Source organism: Mauremys mutica, unplaced genomic scaffold (assembly GCF_020497125.1).
Source record: "Mauremys mutica isolate MM-2020 ecotype Southern unplaced genomic scaffold, ASM2049712v1 Super-Scaffold_2380, whole genome shotgun sequence".
NCBI classification, from domain to species: domain Eukaryota; kingdom Metazoa; phylum Chordata; order Testudines; family Geoemydidae; genus Mauremys; species Mauremys mutica.
In genome coordinates this window covers 430,908-458,880 of record NW_025423354.1, presented here as the reverse complement: position 1 = coordinate 458,880, position 27,973 = coordinate 430,908, and the positions used below count along the sequence as shown (strand labels likewise).

Genomic DNA, 27,973 nt, shown 5'->3' with positions numbered 1-27,973 from the left:
GCCTTCAGGCGGTTGAAGTTTCTTCGCACGGTAACAGGTTCTGATGCAGTCAGAGATCCACTTGGATAGACGTTGTTTAGATATAGCCGTGCCTTTTGATCGTTCGGCAATTGAAACGAAGAGTCATGGAGACTTGATTATCACCACGATTGCCAAGGTTTTTCATTTTTGTGTGTTATATAGATCAAAAAACTCTACCTGTATTTGTGATGTGATAGTATGTAATTAAATTAAGAATGGTAAAGATTAAAATATTAAAGGCAATTTTGTTTACTCTTTACCAAAGAGAGATATTAGGGATGGACTAGATATAATCCCTTTTCCATCTCCCCTGTTACTGGCAAAATTGTTCCCTGCTATACTACTGTATATTCTACTGCTTTGTCCAATCTACTTTAAAATTACTCCAGTGTTAGGGCTTCCATCACTTTCGTTAGGAGAATATTCCATATTCCTAGGCCAGGTCTCCACTCAAAACCTTTGTCAGTATAGCAATGTCAGGAGTGTGAGAATTGTGAGACACCTATATTCTGCCAAAAGCCCTAGCATGGTCACCATTATACTAGCATGAAAATGCTTCTGCCGGTGTAGCTTATTTCACTCGTTGAACTCCTGTGAGCCATTGGTTCCCAAAGTGGGATCCCTGGGTCTCTGCTGATACATTGTTGTTATGTGGAGATCTGTACTTTGAGCCAGGGCCAAAACATTCTGGCACTTTTGCTATATGGATGATGCCATTTTATTCTCAAAATGGCATCCTGCACATAGCATGACCTCTCATGCACCAGACATGAGTGGTGGGAGCTTTCCAGTAGTACTGCCCTTGCCCATTAAGTATATTGCACCCCCTCACTCCCCTTTGAGGGCTTAGAATTACTTTTTCTGCCACAGATGTCAAGACTCAACACTTCTACAAGATAAGAAAGTAATAACCCATTTAGGGGAAACAGAAATACAGATCAAGTGAAGTAGGTTTTCAGGACTCTATGGTGGATATGGGAACTGAGCCTAGGGAATCCTGAGACCAGTAAACTCAACTGTGTGTGGGCTTGTGCTTTTGTGTCATAATAAACCTAGCTAATATACATAAGTTTCATGTTGTTGTTTTAGGAAATGAAAGGAATCTAGGCTATTTAGGTGCCAAAGGGGACCTTGGTGAAAAAAAGTTTGGGAACCACTGATGTATAAACTATATCAGCAAAAGACAAAAGCTCTTTTTTGCCAGTGTAAGCTGTACATATGTTAGGAGGGTTTGCCAGTGTAACTGCACCAGCAAATCTTTCTAATATAGACTTGGCCTTATGGGATGGAAATCTCTCTCTCTGAAATGTCCATCTTTTCCTCCTAATCTTCAGTATACACCAGTCTGTGAGGAAGAGACTTGTTATCTTTCAGGAAATGATCAGCTGAGCAGCACTATCTATGCATAAAGAAACAATATTCATTTTACTATCAGGAAGCTACAGTGATATCCTAAGGCCTGGTCTGCACTTAAAAATGTGATCAACTAGCTGCATTGCTTGGGTGTGAGAAACCCCTTCCATCACTGTAGGAAGCACCTTCATCATGGGTTCTGCAGCAGCACAGCTGCAGCAACCGTGATGTAGATGTGGCTCAAATCTGTTTCTTAATGTCATCTGACCACAGCTGTCTGTTCCCCCCTCGAATCATGCTAAAGAAGTTCTGTCTCTGTCTTTAGACACACCCAGAGGCTTCAGGACAGGAGGTATGACCTGGTGTGTTCTGTTGCTTGGCATATAGCAATTGGTTACTAAAAATGGCTGAATTGTCCCGCCAATAAGTTTTGTGGGTACATTCTTGTTCTCTGGAATTTGAAAAGTGCTATCTGCTAGAGATCTACAGATGTACCGTATATACTTGATCATAAGCCGGTTCGTTTATAAGCCGACTCCCCCAAGATGGATAAGTAAAAAATGGAAAATTTTTGTGACCCATTCATAAGCCAACCCTATAATTCAGGGATCGGCAAACTTTGGCTCCCGGGCCATCAGGATAAGCTGCTGGCAGGCCAAGACGGTTTGTTTATCTTGAGCGTCCGCATGCATGGAGGTAAACCTAAGTAAACAAAGTGTCCCGGCGCACCAGCTGCTTACCCTGATGGGCCGAGACAGCAACTGGTGGGGAAATTTGGGAGCGGGGGGAAGAGAAGCTGAGAGTCAGGGGATTAACCCCTGTGACCACCCCCCACATGACCCCATCCCTAGCTTGGGACCCCACAGTCTCCCCATCCCATCCCTTCCCACCTTAGCTGGGGCACACTAGGGGCGGGCCCGGTGGTGTTGCAGCAGCCTGCTCCAGTGGGCGGGGCCAGGCAGTGCGGTGGCAGCCTGCCAGCCACAGAGCTGCAGCTGCTTCAGAGGCTGAGGGGAGAGCAGCGTGGCCAGAAGCGGAGAGACTCTGGTCCCACTTGTTCCCTTCTGTCTCTGTTGACTGTGCTGCTTCTCCTTGCCCCCTCTGTTGGAGGGAAGGGCTGTGTCCCACCTTTCCCTCTCTATACCCATTCATAAGCCAACCCCCTTCTCTGGTGGTTTCCTTTTTTACTAAAAAAATTCGGTTTATGAACGAATATATAGGGTAAATGGAATGGTGCTCGGCCTAGTTGATAACCTTGATTAACTTTCCCTAACGGGGATTTTTATTTCTGCTTTTCTTGCCTCCTCAATATATTCTGGAAGGGTGAATGCTAATAACTGAACATAGATTACACAGTAATTAGGTTTTAAGTCATTCTTGTAATGTTTTGGTTTGTCACTTCCAAAAAACACCAAATGAAAAACATATTTTTGAGGCGGTTCTAACAACTCAGAATTAACTGTGTCCCATGGAACTCCTCCTTCCCATAGAATGGATGCAGTAATTGAATAGAAGCCTAAGAGGCAGTGTTATGAGTATATTATGCAACGTTTCTCGGTGAAGAATTTTCAATATTTAAAGTTATAAAATGAAAAGCAATGGTCAGTCGTGATATTTAGCTATATATAAACAATATGCCAATACTCCTTTCTTTTAAGCATATTTCATTGCATTCTTTCTTGAGTCTTATACTACTTGACAATAATGAAACAGTAAATTAAATTTTCTGTGATTATAAGGGAGACAGTTGTTTCTGTGTGTGTTGCACCTTCAACTGCTTTCCATTTCCAGCTCATTTGAATGGTTTAATCTTTCTCTTGGTTATGCTATACTTGCAGACTAATATTAAACAATCTTGCGTGCATTGTTAATAGGCCTGGCTTTAACTTTAGCCTAGAGCAGGGGTAGGCAACCTATGGCACATGTGCCGAAGGCGACACACGAGCTGATTTTCACTGGCACTCATACTGCCCGGGTCCTGGCCACCGGGCTGGGCGGGGGGCTCTGCATTTTAATTTAATTTTAAATTAAACTTCTTAAACATTTAAAAACCCTTATTTACTGTATATACAACAATAGTTTAGCTATATGTTATAGATTTATAGAAAGAGACCTTCTAAAAATTTTAAAATATATTTCTGGCACGCAAAACCTTAAATTAGAGTGAATAAATGAAGACTCGGCACACCCCTGGCCTAGAGACTAACCTGTTCGAAGAGTTGTCTCAATGGACAACTCATTGACTGTTCAGTGGATTTCTAGGGTGTTATCACTTAATCAAGATGCTAACACAATAAAGAAAAGCTGTATAGAGGATTAGATGGCTAGGGGATTGGTAATGGCCAGTTACACAGAGCTTTTACATCTTAAACATCAGTTAAGTCAAGTCTACGTTGTTAGTGACTGAAAGTCACTACATCTGGCGTTTGAGTGGTCTGAGTAATTGTTGAGTCTCTGTTCAGTTCGTAGTGGACAGGGGTAGACAAAGATGACCATACCCTTCTGCCATTCTTGGAGTAGATTTCCTAGGTCATAGTTGAGGTATATCAATGGAAATGGATGGGGAAGCTTGTAGTGTTGCTGACTTCTGTATGTATGTCCTCTGGATAAATAGGGGAACACGTTGTCCATTGTTGGTCTGGAACCACTCACAAGCACTAAATATATATTACATTGAAACAAAAGTTTCATTTTACCATGTAGAGATGTCCAGTAATTATATTCAGGGCTGTCAAAGGTTTGTGACTCATGGATGCTTGACAAGCCTGGCCCTGGAGAGCCTATTTGGCAAGACTCGGAGGACTGGGGCTCTTTCCATGCACTCTGGTGCAGACAGTTTCAGCTGCTCAATTTCATCATCTGATACAGTTTAACTGTTAAGGTTCTAAGGCCTTGTCTACAGTGTAGAGTTTTGTCGACAAAAGTTATGTCGCTTTAATAAAAGTGCTCCTTGTGTCTGCAGAGCGCATCCACACTATGTTCCTTGTGTCTGCAGAGTGTGTCGATGCAGAGAAAAGTGCACTGTGGGTAGCTATCCCACTGTGCAAATAGCTGAAGGGTGCTTTGGGAAGGGTTTGCAATGCCTCATGGGGCAGGTACAGCATCACGTGTTGCAGGTTTCTCAATCCCATTGTTCCTTGGCAGGGGCGGCTCTACGTTTTTGGCCGCCCCAAGCAGTCATGCCCGGGAGGCGCCCCCGAGCCGCGGGAGCAGCGGACCTCCCGCGGGCATGACTGCAGAGGGTCCGCTGGTCCCGCGTGGCTCGGCTGGACCTCCCGCGGCTGCGGACGGCTTGCGGGTCCGGCGGCTCTGCTTGAGCTGCTGCAGGCATGCCTGCGGGAGGTCCAGCCGAGCCGCGGGACCAGCGAACCGTCCGCAGTCATGCCTGCGGGCGGTCCCCAGGCGCCGCCGGACGAGCGCCCCCTCCGCAGTCATGCCTGCGGCAGGTCCGCTGCTCCCGGGGCTCCGGTGGACCTCCCGCAGGCATGACTGCGGCAGGTCCGCCGGCCCAGCCTGCTGCCCCCCCCAGCCGCAAAGGACGCCCCCTAGATTTTGCCGCCCTAGGCACCAGCTTGTTTTGCTGGTGCCTAGAGCCGCCCCTGTTCCTTGGGCATCGTACTACATTGCCAGCTGCTTTTCAACTGAAGTGTATGTCGGGGGAGGGAATGTTTGACTGGAGCGTGTGTGTTGTGGGAGTGTATATGTGAGAGAGACAGTTTGTGTGTCTGAGGGAGAGTGTCAGCATGCTGTCTCTAAGTTCAGACAGCAGCCTGCACTACCAATCTTGGGGGAGGGGAACACCCTCCCATATCAGCCCTCGCCCTCCCCTCCTTGCACAGCAGAGCAGTCTCTCTCCTCCCCACACCCTGCAGCAGCAGCAGCAACAGCCTGCTCTGCCTGCCTGACTCTGGGCGGCATCCACTGGCTCCCTTGCCCCAGGCCCCCTGAATCCTCTGGGTGGCCCTGCCCAGTGTGTGTGAGGAGCCGGGGAGGGAGGGAAACGGGGTCCCCTGAAGCCGAGCCCCAGCTGCGATGGTGGCGAGAGGGGCTCCCGGATTGTGTGAGGAGGTGAGCGGCCGGCTGGGCTCGTCGGTGCTGAGCAGGTAGCCCCTCAGCCGGAGATCCTCGCCTTCCCTCCTGCCAGGGCTGGGCCAGGGCACCGCGAGGCTGAAGAGCAGCAGGTCCGGGGGGCTCTCCAGGTCTTTGGCCGCCAGCATGTCGGGGGTGAGGGCGGTGAGCGCGAACTGATCCACCTTGGCCACCAGCAGTGCTGCGAAGCCCAGGGAGGGGGCCGTGTTCTTCGCGCCGCCGGTAGCTGCACCGCCACCTGGAAGTACTCCCGCTCCGTGCTGCCCAGCAGCTCCACCCGCATGGGGACAGAGTCGCAGCTGGGCCAGGGCTCGGCTGCAGTGTGCTGGTAGCGGATCCCACGTTTGGGGGGGAGCCCAGTGCTGGGGCAACAGGGGGTGTGAGTGGGGGGGCACCGGTGGGTAGGAGGGGGAGCTCATGTAGCCGGGAACCGCAACCCGAACTACATCTCCCAGCCTGCCCCGGGGCGCTCCCGCCCTCTCCAGCCCAGGTAAGGGAGGGGGTCAGCATGTAAAACTGCGCATGCTCCGTGCGAGCCCTGCTGGGGGTAGGAGAATAAAGCTGCCGCTGCCGCCTCCGTGTGAACCGGTGAGTGAGAGACCCCCGGGGGGCGGGCAGGAAAGTGACTCTGCCCCGGGGAACCTGGGAGAAGCCTCGGAGCTGCCTCGGCCCCAGGGGAGCTGCAGCAGGATCCGCCCCGGCACCGCTGGGATGGGGGGGGGGTGTCAGGCAGGGAGGGGAGAAGCCGGAGTTGGGGGGGGGGGGTTGAACTGTCTCTGGGCAGCCAGGAAATTCCCTGGGGGGGGGGGAGTTAATTGGATCCTGTCCCTGTTTGTGCCTCTCGCCCCCAATACAAATTCTCTCCGGTTCTGCCCCTTTTCTCTCTCAGTGTCTCACACGTGGCTATAAGATCTGGGGAGATTCCCCCCCCTCCCCCTCCACTGATCCGCTCTCTCGGCTCCCCTGATTTTCCCCGGTCTCTCCATAATCCTGATTTTCCACCTTCAGTTGCATAGTTTGTGACGCGTTTTCTCTGCAGATCTCAAAGACTGATACAAAATACCCTAAACACTTGCCCCACTTGGCAAAGAAAATCTCAGCTTTACACCTTTTCTCAGCTTCTTGAACACGGATATAAAATGTTTGCAACTGGTGCCTATTTCCTCTCTATTCATTTAACAAATATGAGCTAAAATCTGAGTGTTTCACATCAATATCAACAACAGATATAAAATTCCTCTGATTTTCCACTTTCTTCTCTCTAAATTGCAAAAATGGATCCAAAATGGCTCAGATTTCCAGCCTTTGTCTTTCATTTCTCTGTTATCATCAAGTGTCAATTAAAAATTCTTTCATGTTTGGGGCTGTTCCCCATGTTTCTAAATCCCAGCAACACTGTTGCTGGGGGGGGGGGGGTGTCTTTGTGGGGAGATTTCAGCCGGAGCTGAAGGAGCATTGTGGTGGGGGAGGTGTTTGGGTGGCTGGACAGGGGCTACTCTAGTCAGGTTGGTGCGTTCTGGAGATTTGGGGTTTGGGGGGGTAGTTCTGATGTGCCCAGCCCTGAGGCTGTGGGTCCTGGAGGTGGGTATTGCTGGGGGTCTGTTGGTTGCAGAACAGCAACGGTGGGTGTCTCTTGGGGAGGCGGGGTAAGGGGTTAGAGGGAGCCTGATGCTGTGCCAGGGGCTCTGTCTGGGCTTCCCCCACTGGCTCCTGGGATCGTTGCCATGCTCAGGCCCCTTGGCCGCCCCGTACCCGGGACCTGCAGCTACAGCGACGCGAAGGCGGCGGCGTAGACGGTGGCCAGGTCGCCCAGGAGCAGCTGCCGGGCCACGTGCGGCGGCTCCCCCATGGCGCGCGGCGGCGGCGGCGGGAACGGGACTCCGCCTCCGCGCACCCGACACGTCCTCGGCCTGCACGCTCCCAAGTACCCGCCCCAGCGCTGGGGAGACACGCCCCCTCCGTGGCGTCACCGCGCTCGCCTCACGCGCTGACCGACTTCACCGCTCTGAGCGGGAAAAACAAAATGGTGTCCGGGCTCGGGGGCGGAGCGGAGCTGTTCCCCCCCGTGCTGCGGGGTGCGTGTGGTACGGTCTTGGTGCAACACCCCCCCCAGCCCCGTCCCGTGGTACGGTCCGGACACCCCAATGCCTCGGCCCCCCCCTCCCGGTATGGTACTGCCCGGGAACCGGGGCGGGGGGTTCTGTCAGGGCGGGACGTGTTCCGGGAGGTCCCGTCACATAACCGAATCTTTCCTTGCTGGACTCCGGGCCAGTCCTGGAGGGTCGGTAACCCTGCGGGGTTCTGTGGGGATGGAGGGGCGCTGGGGGGCGGGGGCGGGGGCTAGAGCTGAGGGGGCAGAGCTGAGGGGCTGCACAGAGCTGTGTGGGGATGGGGGGTGCTGTGGGAATGGGGGGCACAGAGCTGTGGAGGGCAGAGCTGGGGTGTGGGGATTGGGACAGAGCTGAGATGGGGGGGCACAGAGCTGTTGGGGGCAGGGGTGTGGGGATTGGGGCAGAGCTGAGATGGGTGCTGTGGGGATGGGAGGCCAGAGCTTGGGGGGGTGTTTGGGGGCCAGGGGGCCAGAGTGTGTGTATGGGGGGGTGATGCTGTGGGGAAAACCCCAGTCTGGTATAAGGGTCTTCCCCAAGATACACAAACCATCCTGAGTCTCATGTATCCCTGGAAAGACCCTGGTTCCTTTTATCCTTGTCCCCTTTTGCACCTGCGTATCATGATCGGACTGCGTCCTAGGGCAGTGGTTCTCAACCGTTCCAGACTACTGTACCCCTTTCAGGAGTCTGTTCTGCTTTGCATACCCCAAGCTTTACTTCACTTCAAAACTTACAAAATCAGACTCAAAATACAGACGTGTCACAGCACACTAGTACTGAAAAATTGCTGACTTTCTCATTTGTACCATATAATTATAAAATAAATTGGAATAGATGTATATTATACTTGCATTTCAATGTATATAGAGCAGTAGAAACAAGACATTGTGTGAAATTTTTGTTGGTACTGACTTCGCTAGTGCTTTTTATGTAGCCTGTTGTAAAACTAGGCAAATCTCTAGATGAGTTGATGTACTCCCTGGAAGACCTCTGTGTACCCCCAGAGGTACATGTACCCCTGGTTGAGAACCACTGATCTAGGGTCTGACCCCTCCCTGAGCCCTTATCACTCCACCTTGTCATATTCCTTGCCCCCCCCCCCCCCTTCCATCTTTGCTCCTGGGTCTGACCCCTTCTGATGGAGTAGAGACTGTCTGTGTGGGGGATGGGAGAGCCGGGGAGGACTTTAGGTGAGGGACAGGACCTGAGCCTGTAACCTGAGCTAGGCAGGGGGGAGGGGAGGTCAGCACCTTTGCCTGGGAAGCTAGACAAAGGCAGAAGGCCAAGTGGAGAGGGTTGGGTCAGTTTTGTTTTGGGGCTGGGGGGTGCAGTGCAGGGAATCCCAAGCTGGGAACTAAGCTCCCTGCACCCCCAGAAGGACCAGATTGAGAGGTCCTGGCTCTGCCCACAAGGTCTGCTGTAGCCTGTGTTCCTGTTGTCCAATAAACCTGTTTTAGTGGCTGGCTGAGAGTCACTGAGAGTCCCAGGAAGAGGGGTGCAGAGTCGGACTCCCCCACACTCCGTGACACCCCTCAATCCCTCTCTGACAGCTAGATGGATACTGCAGTCCTGTATGACACCGGCTGAAAAACGGGGAGGTGAGGCACTATCCACGGCCCGGGCAGGATAGGAGAGGCACATGGGATGGGATGGCTTTGAGGAGAACATTCAGGTGTGCAGTGAATGTCAGCTTTTTCTTCCTGTAATGTAAGAAGTTCCTGTGTGATGCCCAAATTCAGAGTAGTCGGGCCATGAGTGAGCCTGCACCTGTGTAAAAACAACGAGGAGTCATGGCACCTAGAGACTAACACATTTATTTGAGCATAAGCTTTTGTGGGCTATAACCCACTTCATCAGATGCATGGAGTGAAAAATACAGTAGGCAGGTGTACATACACAGCACATGAAAAGATGGGAGTTGCCTTACCAAGTGAGGGGGTCAGTGCTAACGAGGCCAGTTCAATCAGGGTGGATGTGGCCCATTCCCTACAGTTGACAAGAAGGTGTGAGTATCAACAGAGGGAAAATTACTTTTTGTACCAGACTGGGTCCTTAGACCCAGGAGTCAGGTCACATGTGTGCTTAACTGTTTGCAAAATTGGAGCTCAGGTTTGCAGATTAACCAGCCCAACAAGGCCATAATTCCGACTAGGTGCTGCTAATGTATAAATAATAAAAGCAGTAATTTATGCTACATGCTTCACTTTTTTTCACTGGGATTTCTAGTCAGTTTCATGGTCAGGTTTGTTTGTTTACAGACATTTGTGTAGGTCTAAAATATAAATATTTTTATTTGTAGGTTCTCAGACACTAGCTTACTCTTACCCTGTGTTGTGACAACACAGGGGAATGTTTATGTCAAAGCAAAGCCATTTTTTGTTTGAATTACAACATTTTGATTGGCCTCAGGTTTTACAAAAGCTGACATTTTATAAAAACAAAATTGGAGCCAGCTTTGAGCTGAGTGCATCCCATTAAATGACTACAGGCCACAAATGACAGCATTGTCAGAAAACAGATGGACCTGTGTCCTCCTTCTGTCCCCTACTGACTGTAGGCTTGTCTGCCTGGCTCCTGGATGAAATGTAACTTCTTGCACTTCTAGGGATCTGTTACAATGGAGAATATGGAGTCCCGCTTCCTGCACCTTCTGCAGCCCATCCGAGATCTCACAAAGAACTGGGAGGTGGATGTGGCAGCCCAGCTGGGGGAGTATCTGGAGGAGGTAAGGTAATCTTTCCATCCACGAAGACCAGGGTATCCAAGTGCCACAGTGTGTCCATGCAGCTGGAATTCCTAGCATGTGGCTCTCGTTTCGATCCCTAATGTTCCTGTCCCTTAGGCCAGCCCTGCCACGTTGTCACTGGCCTTCAACTCTAAATATCAAGTTCTGGACCTCAGACCTTTTCCTTTTGCTCCCTGCCCTCCCTGTGAAGTGCTCCTGGATCCACAGGAGCTTTAGAAAAGATGCTCTGCACAGCACAGACCTGTTCCTTGGAGAACCATTGCCACCTGTGGAAGAGCTGTAGCCCCAAAGATTACAAGAGAATGCGGTGGGAAAAGTCTTGCATTCTCCATTCACCCCTCTCATCTCGCCTCCCAGGTGCCACTGCAGGTTTGCTGTGGGGCCAGGGCTTCGTCCCCTCCAAAGTCTCTCTTCCTGCTGTGTTGTCTCTCCAACCCAGTCTGTAAAATCAGCTTGTGTCTTCCCGTGTGCGTGTTCTGCAGCTGGACCAGATCTGCATTTCCTTCGACGGCGGCCAAACCACCATGAACTTCATAGAGGCGGCTCTGCTGATCCAGGGTTCTGCCTGCATCTACAGCAAGAAGGTGGGGAAGCCGAGGGGAACTGCTGTGCTCACTCCTGCTGCCCCTGCAAGGCCGGGAGGAGAGCTTCTGTGGGGTTTGCCAGCTGCGGGCTTGGGCAGTGGGTGCTTTGGGGAGTTTTGCTTGACTCTGAAAGGGTTAAGCCAGCTGCACAGGTGCTGATGTATTAAATGTAGCCCTGAAACGGTAGACATCACCCAGCCCCCACTGTGGCTGCTCCCGTCTCTGTCTGTATATGGACATGCAGCCTGCAGAAGCTACAAGTCTCGCCACATAGTACTTTGTTCCTCAGGCAAAATGCTCCCCGATGCTGGAGTTCAGGCTGAAAGTGCCAAGACCTGGTGAGAACACTGAAGTGATCAAGGGGCCTCTTCAGGAACCCCCGTTTACCCTAGACCCAAACTGAGGCAGCCTCCCTGAGATCCTTGCCTCCCAGCCTCTAACCTTCTGGCCTTGTTTTGGCAGGTGGAATATCTCTACTCTCTTGTTTACCAGGCCCTCGACTTCATCTCCAACAAAAAGTAAGTCAAGATTTTCCTTCTCCGTGAGGTTGCCTCTTGCAAAGTCTGTCTGGGCTTAGTATGGGGGGCTCCCACCATGACTTCCCCAGCCCAGCTCAGCAGGCTCATGCATCTCGTTCTGACCGGCAGCTCCTGTCCTTTTTATCACTGTCACGCTTCTTTGCCCCTCCCTAGTCTCTTCCAAGCAAGGGTCTTGTAGCACTTTGGAAACACTAACTAATCCTTCCAACACCCTTTCCTTAGATATAGGTAAATTATCCTACATATGTGAGGGGCAGGGATAGCTCAGTGGCTTGAGCATTGGCCTGCTAAGCCCAGGTTTGTGAGTTCAATCCTTGAGGGGGCCACTTAGGGGAAAAATCAGTACTTGGTGCTGCTAGCGAAGACATAGGGCTGGACTCAGGGACCTTTCAGGGTCCCTTCCAGTTCTATGAGATCGGTATAGCCCCCTTTTGCAGGTGGGAAGCGAGGTGACTTACCCAAGTCTACAGAGGAAGTCCCCCGCAGAGCGGGGAATAGCCCCAGCGTCCTGACTCCCTGCTCAGATCATAAGGAGCAAAGATCATAAGGCTCGACAATCTCGGTGGTTATTTTTTGCTGGTTTTAACGCTAGGATATCCCGGGATAATGTTGAAGTCAGTGGGTCTCTGTGCAGGCACGAGGTGGGGATCCAGCTGTAGGACTGGGGCCTGAGCTGGTGTGATCACAATGCAGGCCGGTGAGTGGAGGTATTAAATAGGAGGATCTAGGCAGTGTGGCTGAATAGGCCGCGGGGGGGGGGGGGTGTGTGTTTAGTAGCAGTTTTCAAATGTAGCATGTCGCCTCTTTAGTAATTTTTCCATCCCCGTATATCCCCATTCTGACTGGCCCATGCTCAGTCCAGGTCTTCGGTTAAGCAAGGAGAGATCTGTTTAGGGTGGACAGCAGTGGCTGTTCTGAAAGAGAAATCCCCCCAGACGGGTGAAGCTCTGCCAATGGCTCTGACTTTGAACAGGCACTTGGCTCCAGCCACACAAACTGACCTCTGAAATGGAATTCCCTTTGGGCTCCTCTGCTCCTCTCAGCCAGAGGCCTGGCTCAGCAGGGGCACTTGCTAGGGCAGACGTGGGCAAACTACGGCCTGCGGGCCACATCCAGTCTGAGGGCAGGGCCGGCTCCAGACACCAGCCTACCAAGCACGTGCTTGGGGTGGCACCTTGGGACGAGGCGGTGATCTGGTTTTTTTTGGTTCGGCCGGGCGGCGCTGGGGGGGGCGGGGTGTGGGAGGCGGGGCGCCATGTTGGAGGGGCGGGGACTTCGGTGGCGCGGCGCTCCGAGGGAGCGGGGACTTGGGCGGTGCAGCGCTCGGGGGGGCGGGGCGGGGACTTGGGCGGCACGACGCAACGCTCGGGGGGGGGCGTCGCTTGGGGGGGCGGGGACTTGGGCGGCACGACGCGACGCTCGGGGGGGGGGGGCGCTCTTTGTTTTCGCTTGGGGCGGCAAAAATGTTAGAGCCGGCCCTGCCTGTGGGACCATCGTGCCCGGCCCCTGAGATCCTGGCAGGGGAGCCTAGTCCCCGGCCCCTCCCCTCCCCCACAGCCACACCACCATGCTGACTGTGCTCTGGCCCGCCTCTCCCACTGGGCAGCGTGAGGCGCGCAGCCGGCTCTGGCCTGGTGTCATGGCTGCGAGCTCCTGCCGCTGGTAAGGGGGCGGGGAGTGGGGGGGTTGGGTAAGAGTGGGAGGTCTTGTGGGGGAGGAGGGGGTGGTTGGATGGGGCGGAGGTTCTGGGGGGGTGGTCAGGGGATGGGGAAAAGGGAGGGTTGGGAGTGGGAGTTCCGAGGGGCCTGTCAGGGGGTGGGGATGTGGCTAGGGATCGGGAGGGCAGTCAGGGAGCAGGGGGGGTTGGATAAGGGGGTGGGATCTTGGGGGGGAAATCAGGGGTTGGGGAGTCCCGGGGGGTGGTGGTCAGGGGACGAGGAGCAGAGGGGGGTTGGATGGTGGTGGGAGTCCCGGGGAGGCTGTCGGGGCGGGGATGTGGATAGGGGTCGGGAGGGCAGTCAGGGAGCAGGGGGTATTTGGATGGGTTGGAGGTTCTGAGGGGGGCAGTCGGGGGTGGGAAGTGGGAGGGGGCAGATAGGGGGGCGGAGGCCAGGCTGTTTGGGGGGGCAGAGCCTTGCGCAACCCCGATGTGGCCCTCGGGCCAAAACGTTTGCCCACCCCTGTGCTAGGGCCTTGCTGATGCGGGATGGGCCAGAGCCAACAGGGCAGGGTGCTGCTGGTGTTGCAGGGAGCTGGAACTGCTAGAAATGGAGGCTGTTAAAGGTTCTCTCCAAGCTGCGGGCTGGCTGCCTCGAAGTGAAACGTGCCCTCCGCTTCCCCTTCCCCGTTCCCTGATGGAAACGGAATCGACTCAACGAGCAGGGGATTTGCTGGCCAGGCCTAAGCCCCCCTCCCCACTGCAGCCAGATCCCATTTCCTCTGAGCCACTTGCGCCCCTGCACGGGAGTGGTGGGCTCCAGCTCTGAGCCAGGCCTGCATATAGGAACCAAGTGCACGTTAGCTGGCTCCCCTCAGAAGAATAACATACTGACGTGGCTGTCTCCCCCCTGGGCTATTCAACGCTGGGCCCGTCTATAGCACTTCACAAGGACCAAAGAGGCCCCGGTAGCTTTATCTGCCGCCCACTCCTGGGCTGGAGGGGACCTGCTACATCCCTGTGTCTGTTGTCAGAGTAGCTGGGCAACCCCCAGCACACCCACCAGTGACTCAGACATCCCCGGCTCTGCCCCAGGAAACTGCCCAGCTGACAATAATGGTTTTAGAAAACTCCAGTGCCCTCTTGTGTTTTTTCCCTCCCTGACCCAGGCGGGACAAACAGCCTACGTCCATGGGGGAGGACGGCACCGACACTGACGTGAGCGCTGGGCCCAGGACGGAGGAGGAAGAGGTAAGACAGCAGGTGTGGTGTGCGTCCTCCTGTGTGCAGTCCCTCTGTGCGCCAGCAGGGGGAGTGCGGGCAGTATCCCAGCAGCCTCTGCCTGGCGTGTGCTAGGCACCGGGCTGGTAGGTTAAATGGTGGTGGGTGACCTGAGGCTGCAGACTCAGGCACCAAGTCTAATTGTGCCCTGCCTGATTAGCTGCTATGATCACTTGCCAGCAGGCCAGTCCCAAACTGCTCTTCTCTGGCTACGGGGTATTTAGCTTCCACAGCACTTGCCCCTGCCCCAAACACCCTGGGCCTGAGGGTTTGGTCTCTACAGCTTTGTCTGAACTTATGGTGGTGAGTCGAGCACAGACACACCTGTAGCTACACACCAGCGGGAAAGGCTCCTGCAGTGGGGAGGCAGCCGGGACCTGCCGGGGCTTTTCCCCGCTGGCAGAACCGTTCACCGCGGCGGGGAAAGGCTCCTGCAGTGGGGAGGCAGCGGGGACCTGCCGGGGCTTTTCCCCGCTGGCAGAACTGTTCACCGCGGCGGGGAAAGGCTCCTGCAGTGGGGAGGCAGCGGGGACCTGCCGGGGCTTTTCCCCGCTGGCAGAACTGTTCACCGCGGCGGGGAAAGGCTCCTGCAGTGGGGAGGCAGCGGGGACCTGCCGGGGCTTTTCCCCGCTGGTAGAACCGTTCACCGCGGCGGGGAAAGGCTCCTGCAGTGGGGAGGCAGCGGGGACCTGCCGGGGCTTTTCCCCGCTGGCAGAACCGTTCACCGCGGCGGGGAAAGGCTCCTGCAGTGGGGAGGCAGCGGGACACTGCACTGCTAAAAGTAGCAGTGTGGACGTGGGAGGCCCTGCTTGGGCGTGTTTATACCCAGGGCTCAGGCCTGTGGGGAACTGTATTCTACTTGCCTAAGTCGTGTCTACGCTGCTAGCTGGGCGTGCAGTATCTGTACTCTGCACGCCACCGTAAGTGTAGCCTTATAGCATTCCCCCCTTCACCTCGTGGGACAGAGCCCTCGGCCTCTGCAGTCCTCCAGCTCCACCCCAGAGACTGAACGCTTGACCTCCATAGCTCTCTCCCTCCCAGGAGGTGGAGGGCTGCCCGCTGAAGGGGGTGTGAATGCTTGCCTGGCTGGGAGAGCCTTTTGCAGGTGCCCCATACAGCTGTAATGGCTAACCAGCAGCGCTGCTTGGTGGAGCCTGGCGTGCCGCCCTCGGCGGAGCAGTGGCTGCCCTGTGGAGATGAAAGGTTCCCAGCTCCAAGGCCCCTGGGAGCGAGGGACATTTCTCAGGGCCTGTTGAGGTGTGTGTGTGTGTGTGTGTGTGTGTGTGTGTGTGTGTCAGTCACTGCCTCTATACAGATACCAGTGTATCAGTGAATTCTGCGGCTATCCCCAAACTCACTGGCCACCATGTTCTAAGGCATTTGTGCTAACTTGAATTGGAAGGAGTTTGCCACCAAGTATCTGGGAGCCCACAGTCCCTGTGCACCGCTTGGAGAGCTCCTACTGGCTCTCTGCCTCCTCTCGGTCCCAGGTTCAGGTGCAGATCTGCAGAACTGTTCTCGTTTGGATCAGGGTAGACTGGGCCTGGGACAAGGAGTCAAGAGTCACTCCATGACCTTGGACGTGTCACTTCCCTCCCCCGTGGCCCAGAGACCCCGACCTGCCTTCGGGGGCGCTGTGGGGATCAGCAGAGTGTCTGTACAGCATGTCCGAGAGAGACAGCTCTCTGTGCGAAGTGCTCCATCTTACTGCTCTCGCTCTGCAGTTCCTTTCGTTGGATGACATCAAGGACACCAACGTGGTGAGCTTGGACATGAAGAAAGATCACCAGCCTAATGTAAGTGACGTGGTCCCCGTCCTTCATGCCCCTCTCATGTCCCTCCTGCCTCCTGATCTGGGGGTTTCCGAGACTAGAGTCTGCCGTGTCCAGTGTGCCAGCTTGCGCACCCCAGCACCCCCTGTAATTGAGCAGTGCTGTTAGGGGAGACCCCTGCCAGCGAGGGAGTAGTTCCAGGCATTCCTGCAGCCAGAACCCTCCTCAGCAGCAAGTGGTGACACACGGTGGGTACCAATGGCTGCCATCTGGCTGTTTGTACCCTGGCAGGATGGTGCTGCCCAGCACCCAGCCTGCCTTGATAGTCCTGAGAAGCAGATGAAAACACTCTCTGTATGTGTGAACGCTTCTTCTTGGCTGCAAGGGCTCTGTCCGTGGAGTGCAGCCGGGCCTCTCTCTTCCCGCGATGGGCAGCTGGGATCATGCTGTCCTATCTTTGCAGACTGTGAACATTGTCCCCTTGACGCCGATGGCCCTGGTACCCCCAGAGGAGACAGAAAAGAAGGACAACCCCCTGTTCAGGTAATGGCTTCCCTCGTAACGCCTTTCAGTCACTCCTCTCCTGCCATCTGCTTTCTGTCTCGCTTGGATTTTCTCACCACTGGTGTTAGGGTCTGGCCCTGCTCAACATCTTCATTAACGAGCTAGAGGAGGGAGAACAGCGGGGCAGGGAAATAATCCAGAGGGCTCCAGCGAGTTCAGAGATGTGGGCAGGACATTGCATGAGATTCCTCATGGGAAACGCAACTGGGGGAAGAACAATCATGCAAGGACAAGCCTGGGGATCAGCCAGGGACCGTCAGGAATGGAGGCGGGAGAGTGCAAAGCCAATCCGACGTGAGATTGCCATGTGAGATGGGCCACCATGAGCCTGGGCTGATAGAGGCCTTGCGTCCTGGAGCAGGGAGGGGATAGCTCCCTTCTGCCTGGCTCCGGGGAGATCCTAGCTGGGATTCTGGCCCCATTGTATTGGAAAGGGGGGGTGTCATTAACAGATAGTTAAGGGTTAAGGTCTCTTTTACCTGTAAAGGGTTAACAAGCTCAGTAACCTGACGGACACCTGACCAGAGGACCAATCAAGGGACAAGATAATTTCAAATCTCTGTGGAGGGAAGGCTTTGTTTGTGTTCTTTGTTAGATCCAAACAGAGAACAACCCCCAAAGAGGGGCCAGACGTATATCCAGGCTCTCCAAGCTTCCTGAAGTATTCTCTTCTATTCAGTATAGTGAGTATTAGAAAGGCGGATTAGTCTTATAATTAATTTCTGTATTTGCAAATGTGTGTTTGCTGGAGAAATCTCTTTATTTCTGTTACTTTTGATTATTCTGAGAAAGTGGGGAGGGGGGAGTCCCTCTAGGTTTATAAGCTAGACCCTGTAATATTTTCATCCTGGTGTTAGAGATAGTGTACTTTTTCTTTCTTTTAATAAAATCTGTTCTTTTTAGAACCTGATTGATTTCTTCCCTTGTTTGGAATTTCAGGGGAAGAGGGGCGGGGGGGGGGGGAAGGGAATCCCTCTTTGTTTGATTCAAGGAGTTTGAATCAAGGTGATCTCTCCCGACAGCTAAGGGAGGGGGAGGGGGGGAATGGGCTATTTCCCTTTGTGTTAAGATCCAAGGAGTTTGGATCGGTGTTCCCCAGGGAAAGTTTTGGGGGAACAGGGAGTGTGCTAGACACTGGAATTTCTAGCTGGTGGCAGCACAACCAGATCTAAACTAGGATTTAAGTTTAGAGGAGTCCATGCAGGTCCCCATCTTGTGGACGCTAAAGTTCAAAGTGGGGAATAAACCTATGACAGGGGGTCTATGCAGGGGTGGGTGCAGTTCAGAGAGTAACAAAGCGTTTTGGGGTGCAGAGGGAGAGATGAGCGGAGCTAAACCTGTCCTGTCTCGCTAAGCAACAGGGGGATGTGACACCAGCCTGTGCTGCTTAGAAGAGCGTGGGCAGCCTGGAGACAAGGAGATCTTGGTCTCCCTTATGTAGCCCCCCCCCCCTCCCCCGCTAGGATCTGAGCCAACAAGAAATCCCATTCTGTGCTGGCTTGGGGATGTGACTGGGCTCAATGGGACCCAGCGGGTCTCTCCCAGGTCTCGGTCTCTTTCCCTTCTTCCCGGCACCCCATGCGACCTTTTACGAACCCATGCTCTGGCTGCACCCTGGAAACCAGCGATGGTGCTGGGTCAGAGCTGTTCTAACGCCCTCTTTCTCCTCTCAGCCGGAAGGGGGAGATCCTGGCCAGCCGGAAGGATTTCCGCATGAACACGTGCACCCCTCACGCCAGCGGAGCCTTCATGCTGGAGCTGGCGGGCCTCTCACCCACGCAGTGCTTCCAAGCAAGACGCCAGGCTGGGGACCTTGGCAGTGCTACAGGTGCAGGATTGGGCTGGGGATCTCCCCTTACCCTCCCATAGCCACTCCAAAGACCTCCTGGGAGGGGATGTGGGAGGTGCAGAGTCCATGGGAGAGGCCGACCTGAGGGGTATGGGGGAAGCTGGCTATACAAGCCAGCCTTGGTCACCAACCCAGCAGCTATTCAAGGGGGGTCCTCAGGGAGCCAAGGGCTGAGACCCCAGTGGGGTGATGCTTGGGGGACATCATTAACAAGTCTCTCCCTCTCCCCCGATTCTGCCTCATCCCTGCCAGGAGGGCAGACTGCCGCCCCGGGATCTGGAAACGCGCCCATGGAGGTCAGTGCCTGTGAGACTCCTATCCCAGTCTTGAACTTCTCTGAAAATGAAGGTGAGAGATGTGGCCAGTTTGCTGTGTGAGATCCAGGGTGCTGGCGGGCTTTGGGTGGGGTGGCACCCCCATAGCATGGGCCCAGCAGGTTGGTTCCTCACCACAGGGGTCACTGGGGATGCTCGAGTTCTGCCTGGCCTATGTTATGAACGAAACCAAGTCTTGTTCTCTCAAGAGTTGCAGCCTTCAAAGGGGGTTGGTTTCCAGAATGGAAGGAGAGGTTCCCTCTCGGGAGCAGGGAGGGTGGAAGATGGGTGGCTTTCCAGGGGCTGTTCCTACGCTGGTTGTGGCCCCATGGATGGAAAGGGAACCAGGAGTGACTGTGCCCCTCTCTGGTAGGCGCTGTGGCACCAGACGGGGGTGGTGGTGGTGATGATGATGCAGGAGGAGGAGGTGATTTCTTGCCTGATGCCCCAGAAGGGGGCGTGGAGACCAGTCCTGCTGCTGTCGAGCACATTCATCAGCAGAAGGTAGGAGAAGGGCCATCGTCGTGGGGGCGGCATGGGGAGATGGGGCTGCCGCACTCACCCCTGTCCAGCAGCCTGGGGTCCCCACAGGCCCAGCTGATCACTCTCGCCTCTGTACGATGCTTCAGGAAACTAACTGCCTTGTTCTCTGTCTGCTAGAGTGTGCCCGAGGGCAAGGGGTACATGCTGCGGGAACGGGCCCCGGCCGTGGAGCCCAGTGTTCACATCAAGGTGAGAGAGGTCTGTAGGGACACATCCAGAGGGGCAGCAGAGTCCCTTTGGGAATATGAGCAGTTCCCAGATAGTAACTCAGGTGGAGGCTGGTGATCTGGGAGCCAGTGTGTATGCCAGGGAGCCGCTCCCTATGGGCACAGGCCCTAGAGCTCATCACTGTGGGTCCTGAACTGGCTGCCTAAGCCATGCTTTGGTGAGACGGGGTGCTCCCTGCCTGCTCAGGGAGGGGGACTGCCGTGGGGAATCGAGTGGGAACTGGCAGCCTGGCCACCGAGCTGTCCCATTCACCGTTCACTCACGTTCTGTGCCAGGAGATGCTGGATCCGTGGCGAAGCCTTGACCCCTTTGACGACTCTGAGGATAAGCCCTTTAAGAAAGGTAACGGGGGGCCAGCTGATGGGTGGCTTGGCCTGGCTGCTCTCCGGGGTTTAGCAGCTGCTTGACCATAGCAGGGCCTGGGATGATATCCTAGCCTGGGTGTTTAGCCCCAGGAAGCAGGAACCACTGGAAGGGCGCCTGTGCTGTGAGCAGGGAAGCCCCCATCTTAGCGCCTCCTGCTGTCCATGGAGCAAACTACCGTTCCCCCTAGATGGGGGTGGCTAGTGGAGTGAACGTGGCTGCCCCATCCTGAGCTGAGCCGTGCGACCCGGAGAGAGTGTCCCTGGCTGCCTGGACCGGAGCACCCAGCCAGAGAGCGGCTGCAGCCCAGGCTGTCAGATATCCTGGGCTGCACTTTGACACCCTGATGCTGTAAAGCAAAGGGGCCTTCCTCCTTCCTGGCCAGCCCCAAACCCGTCTCCCCAGGCACTTGCAGGATTGCTCCGTGCTGGGAAGAGGGGTGGTGTCAGGCCCCAGCAGCACGTCTTCCAGTGCAACAGAGCCACAGAGCGTGCGGAGCTGCCTCTGAAGTGGAAGACAGATCCAGCGGGGACTACGCTTACAGACCTTGTCCTGAGTCCTGCGGCATGTGACTGTATGGCTGGGTGTCAGTGGCTGCTAACGCACACCCAGCCGCCCAGGGGTCTCCCTAGAATCTGCACCTGGTGCTGGTGGCTGCAGAGACTGGCAGAGCCCCCCTCCTGCTTCCTTCCTTTTCCCATCCACTGTGACTGCAGCTTACTCCCTTCTCTGCACCCGGCTCCAGGCAGACCCTTCACGGTGCCGCATGACCTGGACGATGTGCCCGGCAGCAAGCGGAAGAGGCAGACACCCAGGAAGCTGCAGGACTTCATGAAGTGGTTCTCTGCAAGCCGTGAGTATCTTCGCTCCAGCTCTGCTCCCCTACCCTGCAGCCTGCTCCCTGGCAGGGCCCTTCTCTGCCGAGAGGCATGGCCTCTTGACGCCCACGGCCTCAGCATCATAGAATCTCAGGCTTGGAAGGGACCTCAGGAGGTATCTAGTCCCAGCCCCTGCTCAATGCAGGACCAGTCCCCAGACAGATTTTTACCGCAGTTCTCTAAATGGCCCCCTCAAGGATTGAACTCACAACCGTGGGTTTAGCAGGCCAGTGCTCATGGCGGCTGGTGTCTGGACTCTGTCCTGGGGACTCCCCTTGTTCTAGCCACATGGGACCATAGCGCCCGCCCGCACCCCCCAGGTTCGGTGGCCCTTGTACTCAGCCTGTCTCCTGCCTGCCATTTGGTGTGGATCACAGGGACTCCCATCCAGCCCAGTAACCCGCACCAGCTGCATCAGGAAGGGACAGGAAACCCCAGAACAGAATATGCTGCCTGGGAATTCCCCAGCTGGGTAATGGATGTTGAAAGGCAGAGTGACCCCGTCAGCCTATTGTGATAACAAATTCCATTTAGTTCAGGCCGTCCCCCCTCCTCAGGTCCACACACACCAGAGACTCTTGCATTGCCTGTCGTAGAACTGCACTGTGGAGACTGTCAGGGGAAAAGGTGAGGGCTTGCAAGCCTGGGGAGGGGGTTTGACATCATGGGACAGGTCATTCTAGTTGGGCGTTCTCGCCAAAATGATCGGCAGTGAAACACTTAATGGTGCTGACATTTAAAGCGGTGTCATCGTGATTCAGAGTCGGTCTAATAGGAGGAATGGTACAGAGCTATTGGTTCAGACTGTCTGCAGACTCAGGCAGATACAGCTGCATCAGTTAGGCATGGTTCACATTGTCCAGGTTTTCTCTAAAGCTAAGGGCCCACAAGCGTCCTAAAAATGAAAACTCATTCTCTGGAGCCCTGTTCCGCTGCCAGGGATGCAGAGCTCATGGGCCCTGCCTGTAGGGGACGGTTCTTCCCAACATCTCTCTGTTACTCTGGTTTCTATTCCTTATACGTTGTTCCCTGCCTAATAGAATTGTGGGTGTTCTCATCTACAGATACTTGTCTGGTCCTTTCTGAGCTCAGTAAGGTCACTGCTACGAGAGGACTGAGCGCGACTCGTGGCGTTTCCTCTCATCAGTGGCTGCCCTTTGCTCGGGTATCATGAGAGAGCAGAGAGCTGTATCTGATATGACTGTCCCTAACCCACTGGTTTGCATCCCTCTATCAGGTCCTCTCGCCGCTTTTTCCCCAGTGGCGCAGGCCTCCTTAGGCTGCCCTGCCTCTCCAGAGCAGGTTCTGGTAACCCTGTAACCGTGTTGTGGTACCAGGGCTGGTAAAGTAGCGTGCATGGCCACGGGGCTCTTTGAGAGGAGGTGGCATCATCATCTGGCATCCGTGTTTGTCCATCTTATCCAGGCCCTATGGCTGTAGTAGCGGAGCCTTGCCATCTGTAATATGGGACTGAGACCCAGGGACATTGTGACTCACCCTAGGAGACACCGGGAGTCAGGAAGAGCAGGGACTTGAACCCAGGTCACCTCAATCCTCGGCGGGTGCCCAAAACACTGGGTCAGCCACGCATCTGTCCTTAATCCCACCCTTGCTCCCAGTAATCTGCTGGCTGGTGTCCGACTGACAGGGCTATCCCCGCAGAACCCGGCTGGCTAATGTCACCCATTTCTGGTCTCTCCCCAGAGAACGACAGAACTGACAGCAGAATCACCAAGAAGAAAGGGCCAACGTTCGCTGGTGAGAGGGATGTGGCTGGTGATGTGTGCGAGAGGCAACATCCCTTTGCTGCCCACTCGGCTTGCGCTGAACGCCCCTTCGCTCCCCTCTCACACCCAAACGCCTCTGGAGCCTGCTTTTCACGGAGCCCTGCAGAGCAAAATCAAAGAGTGCGTCAGCGCTGTCCCAGCCCCAGGGCGTTCCTCCGGGCTTGTCTACGCTGGAAACGCTCCAGCGGGACACTGCAGTGTCGACACTAGCTGTGCTGACGGGAGGGGTTCTCCCATTGACAGGGCCAATCCGCCTTCTTGAAGAGCCTGTCTACACGGGGACTTACGTCAGCTTTGCTGCGTTGATCCAGCATGTGGATTTTCACACCCCCTAGTGATGTCACTTGGTTGACGCACTTTTCTAGCATATACCAGCTCCCATGTGGTGGGAGATCCAGGCGGTGAGGTGGAGGGTCGGGGGGAGAATGTGCTTTGAGCCCTCTTCCCACCGGGACACACACATCCCCACCCCAGGGAGCGCTGGGCCAAACTGGTTGGGGTGGGATGCCCAGCCAGCTGTCTCACTGCAGGGGGATGGGAACTGCATGCCCTGTTGGTTAGCAGAAGCTCCCGCACCAGGGCTTGGGCTGTGTGTGCCTGTCCTGGAGCTCTTCCTTCCCTCGGGGGTGAGGGTGGAACCCAGCCAGTTTGTGACTGCAGCCAAGCCAGGGCTGTGCCTAGAGCCCGCGGGCAGGAGCCGTGCCGGGTGTCCCTGCCACGCAGCCCGGCTCCATCTGACTCTGCCTGGCAGGGCAGTTCCCATGCTCCCACTGTGTCTTGGCAGATCTGGAGGTTCTGTACTGGAAGCAGCTGAAGGAGCGGATGGCCGCGCAGAGGAAGCTGCAGAGGAGAATGGTGAGGCAGCAGCGAATGGGAGGTGCCCTCGGTCTGCCTGCAGAAAGGGGCAGGTTCCTGTGAGCGCCCTGGGTAGCACTTGGGCAGCCACAGGGATTGGCCAGTGGCTAGGGCACCTTTCCTAGGGCAGAGACCACGTGGGCAGCCCCACCCAGCACGTGCTGCTCAGGGGCCTGGGGTGCCATGGTGATGTAAATCCTGAGGATGACCGCCGGGTGGGGGCAGGCAGGCACTCGCACTGAGACCAGTGGTGACAGCCAGGCCTGTTCCCTCTCCCAGGGGCTGCTGCTGGGGAAGCCTCTGCAGGAGGAGGAGCAGCTGGAGGAGGCCGAGGAGGACCTGAATGCTGTGGAGGAGCGAGTGGACGATTACCTGGACCACGACGGGGGGGCAGGTACTCCCGAAAGCCTCGGAGCTGGGGCAGTCTGTGTACCATCACTGCCGCCCTGGGCACGGGATCCTGGCCACTGTGCCTCACTCCTGCCCCAGGAGATCTGGGCCAGTTTGTGCCCATCAGAGGGGTGGCATTGGCTACGTTGGGCCAACCCTGCTAGAAACTGGAGTGAGAATTGGGGCTGGGGCTGTTGCAGTTGCCGGACAGTGTCTGCTCTGAGTTGCTGAGCTGGGCTGTACCTGAGCTAGACAGGCAGGCTCTGTGCCCCTCTCTGCCCCTTGGAAGCCAGCACAGGATTTCCTGGCCCAGGGCAGCTGCTCTGTGACGGTTTTGTGCTCTCTTAGGTGGGTCAAGGACCGAGCAGGTTGCAGGGACTCCCCACAATCCCTGCTCCCCATGGCTCGGCGGCTCCATGCTCAGCACATGGGAGCTAAGCAGGGCTCCACATCCGGGCAGGAACTTTCCCACGAACCTTTGACCAAAGTCCTTTCTCCTTCTGCAGATGACGTCCTGGAGCAGGAGGACGTCCACCCGGCAGCCCTGGAGCAGCTGGCCGAGGGCGACCTGGGTAATGTAGTCCCAGCAGATCCCCTTTCTTGTCACAGACTGGTGGAGCCTCATTTACCCTGAGGGGCCTGTGCTGGCAATGTGCCTGAGCCTGGGAGCTCAGCAAGGCTACGCAACAACGTAGAGTGGGCGTTACCATAGCTGGGCACCTGTGGACTGTGTCCCAGCATGCAGTGCTCCAACTTACCATGGAGCACTGCATGCTGGGACCTGTAGTCTCCATGGGTTGCAGCTATGTTAGAGATGAGTAGAGCCCTACCACAATCCACAGTCCATTTTAATCAGTTTCATGGTCAGAGGGTTTTAAAATTGGTCAATTTAATGTTTTCAGATGTTTACATCTGAAACTTCAGGGTGTTGTAACCGTGGGGGTCCCGATCCAAAAAGGGGTCTTGGGGGATGGGGTGTCGCAAAACCCATCTGGCCTGTGGGTTCATCAAAACCTGCCTATGTTAGGAGAGTGGTGTGTGTCCCCACCCCTGAACATGTGCACGTACCCAGCTGCTCAAGTAGCAAGCCCCATGTGCTTCCCGGGGACAGCGAGCCCCCTGGCGCTGGGGAAGTCAGGTCCCCGTTAGTGGGTTGGCAGGGTTTCTGTGATGGCTGGCGCTGTCTCGCAGTGGCAGCGCCATGCTGCTCTCAGCTCTAGCTTCCCCTTCCCTTTCAGGCCCCTGCACGATCCCTGACTCCCTGAGCTATGAGGAGCTGGTGAGGAGAAATGTGGTACGTACCCATCCCTTGAGGGGTTGGCGCAGAGCGCAGGGCCCCTCTGCCTGAGCCTGGCTCTGCAGTGCCACCTGCCCATTGGCCTTTCTTGCTGCCTGGGAAGCCGGGCCCTTCCTGATGCTGCAGCTATGGGCCGTGGCTTTCCAGAGATGCCTGTAAATGTTCATTCCCTCCCAGCCCAGGAACAAGAGGGATGGGCGGGGGGGGGGCGGGGGAGGCTGGACTTGTTAGCAGGTTGGAAAGCCTCCACCCAGCTGGGCCAGGGACAGCATTGGATTCTCTCAGCCTTTTAGCTGTCTGACCCTCCATTTCTAGCCTGTGCTGTTAGAGGGCCAGGCCTGAGCTCTCCAGCGGAGAGAGGGAGCTGCCCCGCTGCTCTGTGGGGTGGGCCCTCAGCGCTGGAGGGGTGAGCACCACCACTCCCATTGCAGCTGGGGGACTGCGCCCCTGCCAGCGCTGCCCCAGGTGTGGGGAGCGGCCATGTCTGGAAGCGCTGGCATGAGTGACCCCTGCCCACGACTCTATTTCATTGTTCCCCTGAGCCCGGCGGGGAGGTGGGAATGAGGCAGAGCTGGGGCGGGGGTTGGAATCTGCCCCCCTCCTCCTTTTCCCTGATTCCGCCCCCATCTCTCCGGCCCCAGGAGCTGTTCGTTGCCAACTCCCAGAAGTACGCCCGCGAGACGGTGCTGTCCCAGCGTATCCGTGACTGGAAGGACAAGATAGAACCCAAGCTGCAGGAGCAGGTGAGGCTGGAGCATGGGAGCCTGTGCCCAGCTGTGGGGGAGCTGTTCTGGGCAGAGGCCGGGCTGGGCTCTCTGCAGGGATGAGCCCCAGGGGTGGGTGGAGTGCGCAGCAGAGGGCTGGGAGCGAGGGTGGCTGGGCCCCTGGCAGTGGGGCACGCAGGGTGTTGCTGAAGGGAGGCTGGAGAGCACGTCCCTGTCCCCGTGCAGCTTTGGCCAGAGCTCTCAGCCTGGCACTCTGCTCCCTGCAGGGAAGCCCATGCCTGGGTCCCACTCCCTGGCAAGCATGGCTCTCACCCTGCTGACTTAAAGGCGCTGCCACCTCCCCGTTGCACTACAGGCCGAGCACGTCTGATTGGCCGCTGCCTGGGGAATGAACAGCGGCATAACCTAGATAAGAGCCCAGGGCTGGGTGGCTCCCAGCACTGTTGCTGCCCACCTAACCCTGGCCCATAGCCCCCTCTGCCAGTCTGAGGGCACCTCTGGCATCTGCCGGTGCCCCCCAGCCTGGGCTCCCCCCACAGCTCTGCCGGTGCCCCTCAAACCCAACCTGCAGCCCCCCTGCTGTCCTGCCTTTGGCTCCCCCCACAGCTGTGCTGGTGCCTCTCAGCCGGGGACAGACAGTGACAGTTGTAACTGCCTGGGTCCTCCCCCGCTCCCCCAGCTAGTGGCCATGGGTGAGTGGGGCTTGGCCTGGCCCCTCAGACACTGCGCCCAGTGCTAACTCCCCCTCTCCCGCGCAGGAGGAGCGAGCCGCCTTCGACATCCACAGCTACGGGGACCAGCTGGTGGCGAGCTGTGGGCGGCTGGGCGAGTGGCACTCCTTCGCCAGCCTGGTGGCGGGGAAGCCGGCCTTCGAGGTGTGTCGCTCCATGCTGGCCTCGCTCCAGCTGGTGAGTGTCTGGGCCCAGGCTGCCTCAGGAGGGTACCCTGCTCCCCAGGGAGAGCAGTCAGCCCCTCCACCCTGCCGTGGGGTGGCTTCCCCCAGAGCTCCCTGCAGTTAGAACTCCCCCGCAGGCTGCTGCCCTCTCCCCTTGGCTGAGCACAACTACCCAGGGTCTCTGCATTGCTGCCCCCATGTACCACTCTGCAGGCCCTGACCTGTGCCCCCTCACTGGGGTGTGCCCCAGCAACAGCCCTTGCCCCCACTCCTGGACCCCCATCCTAGCCGGTCCCCTAACCCTGCTCTTGCCCCCCGACAGGCCAATGACTGCACGGTGGAAATCAGCCAGCAGGCAGGCCTGGAGGAGGCGGTGGACACCATGCGGCTGCGCCTCCTGACCCAAGAGCGAGCACACGAGCGATTCCGCACCTACATGGCCCCCTCTGTGTCAAACTGACAGCACCCCTGGCTTTCCGGGCTGCATGGCATCCCCAGGGGCTGCTGCGTTCCTAGAGCCCTGCCGATTCCTTGTGTATATACTGAGTGCCAGCGGCACGCCCTGTACAGCCTCTGCCTCCCCCTTTGCTCTGGCTCTGTCCCCGGGCACAGCCTGGGCAGTAATAAACCACAGGTGTGGTTGTATGAAGTGCTGTCCCTGCGACCGGGGGTGGGGGGATTGGGCCATGGGCCGCCAGGCGAGCAGGCCAGGCTCCGGCTCCAGAGGCTATAACCAAACTACACCCTCCCCATTCCCAAGCTGGGCCCAGCGTTTGACCCTAAATGCTCCCAGGCCAGGCCGGGCGGATCCTGTCTCGTCCTTCCTAATCCCCCCCTCCCTCCAAGTGTGCACCTGTTACAGAGAAACATGGCTCAGCCTGGGGTGGCCCCAAGGGATTCCTTCCTCAGCTGCCAGCATGGGCAGCGCCTGGGCCAAAGGCTCCTGCCCCCACCCCGGTGGCAGGCGTAAGACGGGGGTTAGACCAGCCAGCCCCCTGTGCTGTCTTCTGCTAGTGCCAGAGGCTGCGGAGTGGATGAACAGAACAGGGCAATTTATCGTGTGCTCCAGTCAGTCAGAGGTTAGGGCCACCTGGAGCATAGGCTTGTCCCTGCCCACCCTGGCTGGCCCTGT

General features: G+C 56.3%; 1 protein-coding gene across 1 annotated transcript; it reads left to right on the top strand.

Annotated features, from left to right (window-relative positions):
• Nucleotides 1-10,185: 10,185 nt before the first annotated feature.
• LOC123361498 (condensin-2 complex subunit H2-like) lies at nt 10,186-27,301 on the top strand. Its single transcript, XM_045001451.1, has 20 exons — nt 10,186-10,299; nt 10,803-10,904; nt 11,367-11,422; nt 14,270-14,351; nt 16,106-16,177; nt 16,617-16,696; nt 18,391-18,545; nt 18,819-18,914; nt 19,254-19,384; nt 19,541-19,612; nt 19,927-19,993; nt 20,760-20,867; nt 22,597-22,650; nt 23,464-23,534; nt 23,814-23,928; nt 24,431-24,496; nt 25,163-25,218; nt 25,863-25,964; nt 26,705-26,854; nt 27,164-27,301. The coding sequence occupies exons 1-20, from the start codon at nt 10,192-10,194 to the stop codon at nt 27,299-27,301; spliced, it is 1,881 nt and encodes a 626-aa protein (XP_044857386.1). The 5' UTR covers nt 10,186-10,191.
• Nucleotides 27,302-27,973: the final 672 nt, after the last annotated feature.

Bases quoted from the DNA above. Each gene is read 5' to 3' on its own strand.
- LOC123361498 (XM_045001451.1), top strand. From the start codon at position 10,192: ATGGAGAATATGGAGTCCCGCTTCCTGCACCTTCTGCAGCCCATCCGA. The intron at 19,613-19,926 runs GTGAGAGAGGTC...GTTCTGTGCCAG, and splicing joins AGCCCAGTGTTCACATCAAG to GAGATGCTGGATCCGTGGCG. The intron at 20,868-22,596 runs GTGAGTATCTTC...GTCTCTCCCCAG, and splicing joins GAAGTGGTTCTCTGCAAGCC to AGAACGACAGAACTGACAGC.